The sequence below is a fragment of the Phyllopteryx taeniolatus genome, chromosome 2 (assembly GCF_024500385.1).
Source record: "Phyllopteryx taeniolatus isolate TA_2022b chromosome 2, UOR_Ptae_1.2, whole genome shotgun sequence".
NCBI classification, from domain to species: Eukaryota; Metazoa; Chordata; class Actinopteri; order Syngnathiformes; family Syngnathidae; genus Phyllopteryx; species Phyllopteryx taeniolatus.
In genome coordinates, this window is record NC_084503.1 from 29,342,633 (window position 1) to 29,355,702 (window position 13,070).

Genomic DNA, 13,070 nt, shown 5'->3' on the forward strand with positions numbered 1-13,070 from the left:
TATTATTGTTTGTAAAAATGTTATGCCAGATGCTCTTTCTGATGAAATCCTCTGCAGTTATCTGTTACTTCAGTTTATTTTTGAAAGGGGACAATGCAATTTCATAAAACACATGAAGTACACATGGTTAAAAAAGCCAGAATTAGCCAGAAGGCTAGTTTTCATCTGTAGTCCCCTGGCCATGATGTAAAAAAGCAGTAAAATACATCTACAAGACAACATAATACAGGATACATAATCAAACTATACTATTAAGAGAGAATAAAACCATAATTTTTTGATCATAACAAAAAGACAACATAACATACTTGTCTTTTAGTGTTGGCAGCTATAGGTGTTAACTAGCCACATTTTCAGTTTTTTTGTGAAGGCCTTGTATGTTGTAAGCAGTTTAACCTCCTTAGCTACTGAGTTCCACTCACCAGCGCTCCTCACTGACCAGGCTGACTTACTGAAAGTGCTCCTGCGCAGAGGAATGAGACAGTCACCTCTGACAGAGCCTCGAGTGACACGCTCAGAGCTGTTTCTTTGGCTGATGAACTCAGCCAGAGGAGCTGGGGCCAAATCATGCAGTACTTTATAAATCAAATTTAAATCTGCAAATATGTGAAGACGGTCCCAGTTTAAAAGACTGTATTTTTTTTAAATTGCACAGTGATGATAGTGCCTTGGTTTTTTATCCATCACTTTAATTACTTGTTTGTACAAAACTTCCAATGTTTTTTTTGCATTCTGACCAGCCTGGGACCAACTGGTTATGCAATAGTTAAAGTGACTAAGAATCATCGAATGCAGGTAAATTTTTGCAGCTTCAGTTGACATTTCATTCCGAATTGCACGAAAATTTGCGAGGTTTAATTTGATATTTTTACACAATTTGTCAATATGGGCTTTAAAGGAAAGCTGTGAATCTATTATTAACCCAAGATATTTGTATTGGCTGACAATTTGCATTTTTTCTCCATTAACAAGTATGTCGGGGTCAGGTGATACTCTATTTGTTTTAGTGAGATACATGCCTACAGTTTTAGAAACGTTTAGCTGTATATAGCACTCCTGCAACCAAGTTGTGACACAGGACATTGTATTAGTGAGTTTAGCAGCAACAGTATCTTTGGAGCGACCATGAACAAAGAAAACTGTATCGTCTGCATACATTACGCACTCTGCTTCAGAGCAAACAGTGGGCAAATCGTTGATATAAAGACTAAATAAAAGGGGGCCCAATATTGATCCCTGAGGGACTCCAGAGGTTAGCCTAAGAGACTCTGATCTGCAGTTGTTAACTGATACAGATTGTGTTCGGTCATGCAGATATGATTCAATCCAGCTCACAGCTTTGCGAGAGAAGTTAAATTTTGAGAGCTTGGTAAGAAGAACAGAGTGATTTACTGCATCAAAAGCTTTCCTGAGCTGGGCTTGGGACAGGGGCTACGGTTTGCACTGGCCTGTCCCCCCGTAGGTCTGCGTTATTTGTATACAAGCAATTAAAAAGGCAATTTTTCATCATATGTCCCCTTTAAGACTGCATCTTTTTTAACCTCAATAGATATTTGAAGCAAAGAAGAATGAGCCTGAAATTATCGGAACGATCTTGGACTCTGGATATTTGATGGTCTTGCAGGGACAGGAATGCTTGGTAAGATTATTCTTATGTCGTTGCTGTTATTTTACACGTTTGTGCATTAGTGTTGTTTTTGTTAATGATGACAATGACGAAATGATTTTGTTCGCGCCCCTTATTTCATGACGATAACGTGATGGTGAGGAGCGAAACATGGCTTTTGGATGACTAAATGATGACGAGACGTGTGCGAGTTTTGCAAACAGGAAGGGGATGACAACGAAGATGAGACTGGACAAAATTGTTTTGGGATTGTCTGTCAGAAGTTCAAAATGCATGCTCACCATGCCAGTTGTTAAAACAGGAGTAGGACTGTCCTGACTTTAGCCAATAGAAGACCAGTATCTAAGGGTGTGGATGGCAATGCGCAAATACGGTCGCATCGGATTGGTCAAACTATAAACTATAAACGCCACACGCATGCAACAAAACAGTACCATATAAAAGTATTAATTTCTTGTACATCTTTGCGATACGCATATTCCACGTCCCATTATTGCAATGACAATATTTTTTTCCATTTATCATGCAGCCTTTAGTAGTAAACTTAAAGTCTTCCACATAACTCCGGGTGTGAATGGGGTGCTAGCTAGCTTCAGGCTGAAGTTAGCTTTGTTGTGCTAAAGTCAATTCATTACCTTTTGTGTGTGTAACTGTTAGGTATTGAACATGCAGGAATTTTTGGTCGGGCATTAAGTGTAATGCGTTGATATATTGACTAAGTCTGAGTGTTTTTCTGAAACATGGAGGGAAATGTAGCATTTTAGATCTGTTGCTGCTCTCCACACAACAACAACAAACCAACAACAACAAAATAAACAAACTCAACAGTACAGGTACATACTGTAATTGTGGCCGTTGCCACAGAAACAAAGACCAGAAAGCTTAACTACAGGGTGGGTGCTACGAGTCACGTGATTATTAAGCTGTTGTGTATTTGTTTTGCTTGTTTGATAGTTAAGGCCATTATATTTGTTTTGCTTGTTTGATAGTTAAGGTCATTCTATTTTAGGCTTCGTCTACTAAATTTGGACTAAAACTATCACATATTGAAATGACTAAAATGTGACAAAAAGTAATAATTAATTCAAAAGACTAAAACTAAGACTTAACTAAAATGGTTGCAAAAACAACAGTTGTAGATGCATTAAAATTGTCTTCTTAATCTTCCTCGTTGTGACACATAGTACAAAAGAATAGTCCAAGCTATAATTGAATGCAAAAATGAGAAAGTGGTTACAATTACAATGGTTTATTTATGCCCCTGCATCAATGAATATAATTTTAAATTTTTATCAAAAACAACATTACGGGACTTTGTCTTGGCGTTGAAATTCATTTATTGTAATTGTCAGCTTCTCTTTGCAAAATTAATTGCTTCACGATTGTGTGTATTATTAATTCTATTAATAATAAGAAAACATCATTCAACAATAAAAAATAAAATAATTATAAAATATTAATAATTACAGGAAAACAAATAAACAAAACTAAACACAAAACAGAATGATAAAATGAGAAATACTGATAGTTTAAGATAAATAATTAAACAAATTAAGAATTATAATGATTCAGCAATTAAAATATAATCCATCCATCCATCCATTTTCTGAGCCGCTTCTCCTCACTAGGGTCGCGGGGGTGCTGGAGCCTATCCCAGCTGTCATCGGGCAGGAGGCGGGGTACACCCTGAACTGGTTGCCAGCCAATCGCAGGGCACATAGAAACAAACAACCATTCGCACTCACAGTCATGCCTACGGGCAATTTAGAGTCTCCAATTAATGCATGTTTTTGGGATGTGGGAGGAAACCGGAGTGCCCGGAGAAAACCCACGCAGGCACGGGGAGAACATGCAAACTCCACACAGGCGGGGCCAGGGATTGAACCCGGGTCCTCAGAACTGTGAGGCTGACGCTCTAACCAGTCGGCCACCGTGCCGCCCAATTAAAATATAATATAATTAAAATAAAAAATATAAATAATTGCAAAGAAATATTTTAAACAATTACAAATGAATTACAATAATAAAATAAATACAAACATAAATAGTTACAATGAAATAATTCCACCATTAAAATAATGTATAATAATAAAATGAACAAAGCATTCTAACTGTTATAAAATGATTCAACAATTCATAGTACAATAGAATCATTTAAGGAAAAAACAATAATTAAAACAGTCATTCAACAATTAATAATTAAAATAAATCAAAATAAATAATTTAAAGAATAATAATTATTAATAATAACAAAAATATCAAAAATCGATCAAAGATTCAAAAGAGCAGAGATAGCATGTCAATGGAAAGAGTGGAATGAGGTGGGAGTCACAGCTTCAAAAACCACCACATTCAGACACATCCGGGAGATGGGCTACAACTTTTGGGTTCCTCGGGTCAAGCCACTTCTGAGCCTGAGCCAACATAGGAAGTGTCTAAACTGGGCCAAGGAGAAGCAGGACTGGAGTGTTGGACAGTAGTCCAAGGTCCTCTTTTCCGATGAAAGCAAAGTGTGCCTTTCATTCGGGAATCAAGGTCCAAGGGTTTAGAGAAAGACGGGTGAAGAACAGAACCCAAATTGCTTGAGGTCCAGTGTGAAATATCCACAGCCAGTCATGATTTGGGGTGCAATGTCCAGTCCAGGTGTTGGTAAAGTCTGCTTTCTTAAATCCAAAGTCACCGCAACAGTCTACCAGAATGTTTTAGAGGACTTCATGATTCCTTCTGCTGTGGATCTGTATGGAGATGCATATTTCATCTTCAAGCAGGACCTGGCCCCTGCCCATACCACCAGAAGCACCAAAATCTGCTTTGATGCCCATGCCATCAGTGCTTGACTGGCCAGCCAACTCGCCGGATCTAAACCCCATTGAGAATCTATGGGGTATTATCAAGAGGAAAATGAGGGGCACCAGACCCACAAAGACGAGCTGACAGCAACCATCAAGCAAATCTGGGCTTCCATAACTCCGAGGCAATGTCACACAGCTAATTACCTCAACGCCACGGCGCATCAAGGCAGTGATTAAAGCAAAGGGATTCCCAACCAAGTATTGAAGATTAACATATCGTTTTGAAAGTATCATATTTTGATTGATTTATTGTGACCCTAATGTCTTTTTTTTCTACAAAAACTGAGAAGTAAATGGTAATTTCTTCACAGTATTCTAATTTTTTGAATTCCTGATTTAATGGGTTTTATGAGATGGAAGGTGTGTGTGTGTGTGTGTGTGTGTGTGTGTGTGTGCGCGCGCGTGCGTGTGTATGTGCGCATGTGTGTGGGTGTGTGTGTGTGTGTGTGGAGTTTGCATGTTCTTCCCGTGCCTGCGTGGGTTTTCTCCGGGCACTCCGGTTTCCTCCCACATCCCAAAAACATGCATAGTAGGTTGATTGACAACTCTAAATTGCCCATAGGTGTGAACGTGAGTGCAAATGGTTGTTTGTTTATATGTGCCCTGCGATTGGCTGGCAACAAGTTCAGGGTGTACCCTGCCCGATGATAGCTGGGATAAGCTCCAGCACGCCCGCGACCCTAGTGAGGAGAAGCGGCTCAGAAAATGGATGTGTGTGTGTGTGTGTGTGTGTGTGTATACACACACACACACACACACACACACACACACACACACACACACACACATATATATTAGGGCCTATTCCTTCTTGCAGTACAACAAAAAACACGGCCCTCATTCCCCGGAGGCCAAAGAGCCTCTGCCTATGGCAGCGGGCAGACAAGCTTGGCGGCAGCGGGTGCTAAGAATCACCGGGTTAAATATGGCTGCTAGACCAGAATACGGTTACTCCTGCAAACATTTTAAGTCAAACCAAAGGACAATCTTTAGAAGTAGCAAGAAAGAAGCAAAAAAGACATAACGCGCTTAATCTTATTTTTGGGACGCTCAACGTGCGAACGCTAAAGGACGATTCTCGATGAGAAGAGCTACAACATGAGCTAGAAGCCATCAAAAGGGATATAATTGGACTTGGTGAAATACGTCGGAAAGATGAAGCTATGTTGACTCTCTATAATGGCTATCTATTTTATTACAGAGGATCAGAAAGCAATGGTGGAGTTGGTTTCATTATTAATAAAAGTATCGGCAGTTACGTTACCAGCGTCAAAAGTGTTTCCGATAGAATCGCCACATGTACCATCTCTATTAGAAAGCGTTACTCGCTTCAATTGAGACAAATATATGCGCCGACCATCAGCCACACCGACGACGAGGTGGAAGCATTTTACAAGGATTTATCCCGTCTTTATAGTCAATCAAAGCACAAATTTCTAATAGTCATGGGTGACTTTTAACGCCAGGATTAGCCTTAACTCTGGCGAGAAATCAATTGGATCCAACAGAATGGGATCAAGAGACGAAAGAGGAGAACACTTCATAGAATTTGCTGAACAAGAAGGCTTATACTTTATCAAATCGTTCTTTAACAAGAAATGGAACAGAAAGTGGACATGGATAAGCCCACAAGGTAACACTAGCGTCATAAACTACTTCCTGTCCAACAACAAAGGGATATTTACGGATTACACCACCCTAAACAAATTTGACATTGGAAGTGACCACAGATTGGTTCAGCTCAAAGTGAAAATCAACTCCCAACTTGAACGAAATAAATTTCTAAAGAGCAAGCTTACCAAATTAAACTTAACTCAAGAAAGAAGCGACAAGTTTCAAATACGTTTGGCTAATCGCTTTAAACCTCTTCTAACGCTGGAAGACAGATCTGTCAAAACACATTGACGAAATTGTAAACGGGATTGTTCAAACTGCACAAAAAGTAGCGCCATCAACGAGAAAGACGACAACATCCAGAATATCTAACGCTACTTTTGACTTAATTAAAAAGCAATGAGAAATTAAGAAAAGGGGCAGCTTTATCAAAAAAAATTAATATGTTGAAATGTCCAAGACGATTCGGAAAAAGATACGAGAAGAATTGAGAACTTTTTTTCAGAAAACGCTTGAAGCGGGACACGGAATAAAAAACGTAAACCATGCATTAATTCGCCACAAGAAAATATTTTTTGGTTTGAAAATGGAAAATGGAACGATATGTCACAGCTGCCAAGAACTCATCCATCCATCCATCCATTTTCTGAGCCGCTTCTCCTCACTAGGGTCGCGGGCGTGCTGGAGCCTATCCCAGCTGTCATCGGGCAGGAGGCGGGGTACACCCTGAACTGGTTGCCAGCCAATCGCAGGGCACATAGGAACAAACAACCATTCGCACTCACAGTCATGCCTACGGGCAATTTAGAGTCTCCAATTCATGCATGTTTTTGGGATGTGGGAGGAAACCGGAGTACCCGGAGAAAACCCACGCAGGTACGGGGAGAACATGCAAACTCCACACAGGTGGGACCGGGGATTGAACCCAGGTCCTCAGAACTGTGAGGCTGACACTCTAACCAGTCGGCCACCGTGCCGCCGCTGCCAAGAACTCGTACGAGTTAAATAATTTTATACAAACCTATTCAGTGACCCTCACCGAATGATTACTGGAAAGCTAGAAGCAGACCCAGTTCCATGTATCCTGGATGAAGAGGTTGAAAGCGCTATTACTTCACTTAAGGCCAGAAAAGCTTGTGGTCTGGATAAAATTTCTGTTGAAATGCTTAAAGCAGGAGGCAACAAACTTAATAAGATCCTTGGAAAACTATTTCAACTCTGCTTGCACTTGCAAGAAGTACCGGCGACATGGAAAGACACAGAAATCATTTTGCTACATAAATCAGGCGATAAAATGGACCCAAGAAATTATCGCCCAATAAGCCTGCTCTCAACGATTTATAAAGTCTTTGCAAAGATATTGGTGAAGCACAACCGATAGAACAAGCGGGTTTTCGTAGCGGTTTTAATACAACCCCAATTCCAATGAAGTTGGGACGTTGTCCATCCATCCATCTATTTCCTGAGCCACTTATCCTCACAAGAGTCGCAGGAGTGCTGGAGCCAATCCCAGGTATCATCGGGCAGGAGGCGGGGTACACCCTGAACTTGTTGCCAGCCAATCGCAGGGCACATATAAACAAACAACCATTCACACTCACATTCACACCTACGGGCAATTTAGAGTCTTCAATTAACCTACCATGCATGTTTTTGGGATGTGGGAGGAAACCGCAGTGCCCGGAGAAAACCCACGCAGGCACGGGGAGAACATGCAAACTCCACATCGGCGGGGTCGGGGATTGAACCCCAGACCTCAGAACTGCGAGGCAGACACTCTCACCAGTCGGCTACCGTGCCGCCAAGTTGGGACGTTATGTTAAACATAAATTAAAACAGAATACAACGATTCTCAAACCAGATCTGATAACTGCCTGACCTGGATAAATGAAGGTTAAAATAAAAATTTATTAAATTTGACTCAAACTCAAACTTTATTCATCAGAATCAACAAACAACATGTTTGCATTAATGTGAAGGGTGATACTGAGATCTCGACTGCAGTAAATGGGGCAGGTCTGGCTCAAAAGCGGTGGTTTTAATGCGCAAGATGTCAAGCAGGTGGGAGTCACTTAGTCTTGTCCTCTTATTCATGTTCATGACTGAGAATGTCTTCTCGCACAAGTATGTTGCGCCAAATAAGCTCAACATTTTCTTTGCAAATGTACGAATCTCTTGGAACCTGTCTTTATCCAGCTGCTGGTAAAAGTTGACAAGAGGGAGTTGTTGGTACCGGCTGCGACACTCCGTGTCACACTGCAGCGCAATGAGCTCCAACTGCAGGTGGGCGAGAACGTCACTGAGATCCACAGAAACGGGAGAAGTAAAAAGCGTGATCTCCTTTTCAATAGTTACAAAATCCCCGAAACGCTGTTGAAACTCCTCAGTCAGAGATGAGATTTTTGCGGCATACCTCCTCATTTGCGCGCTGATATTGTGCGCTGGAAAACAGGTAATTATTTCTTGCAGAGATTGGAAATGTGTGGTATTGGGTGGGTTTGGAAAAGAAGCAGCTTGGTCCGAAAGGCTTTAATATGTGAATACAGTTGGCTTATCAATGCATTTTGCCCCTGAAGGCTCGTGTTCAGGGCGTTCAGATGTCGGGTTATGTCAACTAAAAATCCAAAATCAGACAGCCAAACAGGATTGGTTAGTTCTGGCATCGGTTGTCCCTTTTTTCCCAAGAATTGTCCAATTTTCTCTTTGAGTGAGTAGAAACGCTGCAGTGCAGACCCCCGACTGAGCCATCTTACATCAGTGTGATACACAACATTTCCGTATTCAGCGTGGATATCCAGTAGAAATTGTTGAAACTGGCGGTGGCACAGGGCTTTGGCGCAAATATAATTAATAGCCTTTATCACCGGTTTCATAACGTGATCATATTTCAGATGTTATGCACATAGAACTTGTTGGTGAATAATACAGTGGAGTTTTATAGCTTTACCTCCTTCTTCGCTTACTTTGTTACACACTAGGGTTGGTAACCCACTGTGCTCACCAACCATGGCAGGTGCGCCATCCGTAATAATCCCCGTGATTTTATTCCACTGTAATTTTATGTCATCTACAGCGGAACAAACAGAAGCAAATAAATATTTCCCTCTTGTTTGGTCCTTAAGGCTCTGGAGGTCAAGTAGCTCTTCGCGCACGTTCATTTCACTGTCCACTCCTCTCAAAAAAATAAGTAACTGAGCGGTGTCGGATGTATCCGTGCTTTCGTCACAGGCTAACGAAAAAAATTCAAACTCCACTCCTTTTGCGTCCAACTGTCTCTTAATATCAGAAGAAACTTCTTTGATCCTTCGTGACACAGTGCTACGAGCCAGGGAAACATTAACGAACTGTTGCTTTTTCTCAGGACAAATGTTCTCCACCATTTTCATCACAGTCTTTAATAAATTCACCCTCAGTAAAAGGTTTGCAGTGCTTGGCAATCAACGTTGCCACCTTATAGCTTGCTTTGTTGCAATTTCATTCAACTCACTGGCTCTTGTGAAAAAGTGTTGCTGTGCCGTTAAACCAGCTTCCAGTTGCTTCAATTTTTCACTGGGTTAATTCCCAATTAGCTTGTCATAATTAGCATGTTTCGTCTGGTAGTCCCTCTTTATATTGAACTCCTTGAACACAGCCACAGTCTCTTGGCAAATTAGGCAGACACAGTTGTTTCTAAACTCAGTGAAAAAATATTCAGACTTCCATTTGTCCTGGAAATGGTGGCCCTCGCTATCAACTTTCCTTTTCTTACTTCCAGTTGCCATTTTAGAGATGGGCAAAAAACAGATCATGTGCAAAATGGCCTCGCGAGAGTTCGGCCACAAGTTTACTGCCATCCTGTGGTGAAATATAAAATTGCGTGTGTATTTTGTACTGCCGGGCCACATGCACTCACCGTAGTAATCTCACCACGCTGCAGTATTTGCATATCTGTTGTTGACCAATAATGGGCACTCATGTGCCTGAGTAGCATCTGCAACATTTGCACAATCGACATTGTCCCATATTATCGCACTACTAGTCACTTTAAACTGCATCAACTGCATTTATTGAGGTCTGCGCCCTTTGCACAACAGTCATTGCACCGGACTATTGTTCTATTCGTCATTTCAAACTGCTCTAATTGCTAGAGGACTCTGCATGTTTTTGCACAATTGTCAAGAAATAAATGTATCGGCATTACCACATTACTGGTAACCTTTTATTGCTCAGTGACTGTCTTTTTTATGTCTTTATGTCTCAAAAGTATTCTCTCTCAATTGACTGTCTGTTGTCGTACTCCAACTACCAGACAAATTCCGTGTGTGTTTTTGACATACTTGGCAAATAAAGATGATTCTGAAAATACAAAGACACACAGTATATATTTTTATCAAGATGTAATGGGAGCATCTTTTCAGATGAAAAATATTTGCATTAATAATCACATGCCCAAAAAGAAACCCACGCCATCATAAAAAGTTTCTTCAGGGCAGTAAAAAAAGGCACATCGGCATCATTTGTACACAATACTCACTCTCTATCGAATCTTTTTATAATTCATTATCCTACAGATATTTCATCGAGTACTCAAGTAATCGCCATTATTCTCGTTGATGAGGGCTGGAAACTACCTATGTTGGTATTGAGTATATGGTATAAACTATGTACAGAATTTAAGACAAAAAATAGCCTTTGCTAAATGGTTAGCATTCAAAATTAGCATTAGCACGCTAGCTATTACCATTTTAGGTAAAAAAAAAAAAGCTAACAAAGCAAAGCAAATGTATTTTTTATAGCGCATTTCATCCACACATACTCAATGTGCTTTACATGATTAAAAACATTTACAAACAGAAAAAAGCGGCCATTCAACTTACTCATACATTATGTTCTATGTACATTACACATCTCATTGTGTTTTAAAAATCACTTACGGACGATCCTCTGTCATTTTTGGCAATGCTTCTCACTCGTCCAACAGTGCGTCCATCTGCAACTAAAGTTCGTGTTGTAAACAAGGACAATGGCCAATTGGTTCCAGGCGACGGAAATATGCTCTTCTTAATATTTTCTATTGCCTCAAGGCAGAAATTTTTGTGTCGACCAAAATGGACTTAGCCAATTTTTTTTTTCCACAGCCCAAGTACCCAACCACATGAGGGAGCTCTAATAACTATAGTCAGTGGAGTTCTAAATGCTAATATCTGAATAAACCCTCAATGTAACTAACAACCATATTAAACGCCTTTGTTTCCACTGTTATTGTATAATGTGCATTTTCAGACCACGTTTTTTACGCCATCGATAACACATTTCGCAAAGGAAGGTTATAATCTCATGCAGACTTTCTTTGTTTGCTTTGTTTTAAGATTGGAGCAGTGTCAGGAGGGACGAAAGAGTCTTAAATCCCTCTTGCGTCTTGAGGGAGAACTCCCAGAGCCAGTTAGCAGTGATGAGGCAAAAAAAGGAGGGGATGAAAGTTCCCGACCACTCATCACTTCTTTGGTCACTAATCTCGTTCTCCTGAATATGTTGACATCAACATACTAAAATTGACGCTGTAGATCTGGCGCAATGCAGCAACTAATGCTCCACATGCGCACACTGGACTCTGGAACGTGCTCATCCATGAAACTGCTTCCACATACCTCCACTCGCTGCTCTGTAATTCACAAAATAAATTACGGCTTAGCTGCATCTGCAAATGTCATGCTCCCAATGCTGGCAATTTATAGTGTGTCACACTTGTTATTATACTGTAGACTGCCTGCATTATAGATTGCAACATTTAATAACATTGCAAGTGATGCCGGTTTCCAAATGAGGAGCCCAGAGATATGTGAGTTCATCATCTGCAACTAAATTACAGCAAGAACGTACAATAATACCAGCGTTATAGTTTGTCATTAATGGTGACTATTTTTGCCATCAATATTATAATAATATATTATAATTTGCTAACGATTACCATTTTCATTTATTATGCCGGTATCAGATTCTGACGGTATGATAACCTTGAGCAAAAATATCGCAGTATCACGGTTAGGGATGGGAATCGAGAATTGGTTCCTGTCGAGAACCGGTTCCAAAGTTAATGGTTCCTTGGAATTGTTCACTAAATTTCCAAACCAATTCCCTTTTATCAATCCAAGTAGGGGAGAATGATGTAATTGCGCACTTTATGCAGCCTACGCAATGTGTGGACCATCTAACATTCATAAGATGGTCAGCCTTCAAGTGGTATAAATGGGCTCTATCACTAACCATTCTGAGTAAGGGAGCCTGATTGCCACCAAAAGAAGCAGTAATTTAACGGCTAAAAATGACACTAGTTTAACAATACACTACTAAAGACGACACCACTTTAACTATTAAACCCTGTCTTTACAAAACAAACACATTAACTACGCATTTTAACTCAGTCAAAACGTGATTCAGTAATTTTAACTATAGCAGTGAATTCTGGGAAACAACAAATACAAATATTTTTAGGCGTTACGCTAAAATCGGCCCTGTCAAAAACTGCGACCGGAAGTTTTCCTTGGCCACTAAGGGGCAGTGTGGTGCAATGCATGCATGGAGCTACACGTTTACTGTAAGCTAAAAATTAGTAGAAGAAGAAAGTCACCATAGAACCTTTAATGAACTAATTTTTCTCAGATTAGGAAGAATATATGCCTGAGAGTATTGGTATATTACCTGCCTGTATGTGGTACTACGGCATCTGTGTGTGAATATTCTAGGCTTTACACGATCAGGATTTTTGGGGCCGATCACCGATCAACGTGTTTAAAAAAAATGATAACCGATCACCGATCCGATCACAAGATGGAGCAATGTGTCTATTTAAATGACTTGTATATACTTGTGTACTGTATACTGAGTATCTTCAAAAGTATTCTCTAGCATTTTAGACAAAAGGTAATTAATTAATTTTTGACCTAATTAATGACCTCTGTGGGGCATTCATGGATTGGCCATTGACATAAGTTTAAGTT

At 40.2% G+C, this 13,070-nt stretch overlaps 2 protein-coding genes across 6 annotated transcripts in view; one reads left to right on the forward strand and one right to left on the reverse strand.

Moving 5' to 3' along the window:
* The window catches only part of rec114 (REC114 meiotic recombination protein), a 65,150-nt gene that overhangs the window by 18,598 nt on the left and 33,482 nt on the right, over positions 1-13,070 (forward strand). The window contains exon 2 of one of the 2 annotated variants that reach the window (XM_061765647.1): positions 1,550-1,639. The exons of the other annotated variant lie outside the window; for it this stretch is intronic. Coding sequence (XP_061621631.1) covers positions 1,550-1,639 — 90 coding nt within the window. The remainder of the gene's footprint in view (positions 1-1,549; positions 1,640-13,070) is intronic. 2 annotated transcript variants of the gene reach the window in all.
* Positions 1-13,070, reverse strand: part of LOC133474197 (uncharacterized) — a 57,694-nt gene that overhangs the window by 18,545 nt on the left and 26,079 nt on the right. The window lies entirely within an intron of this gene.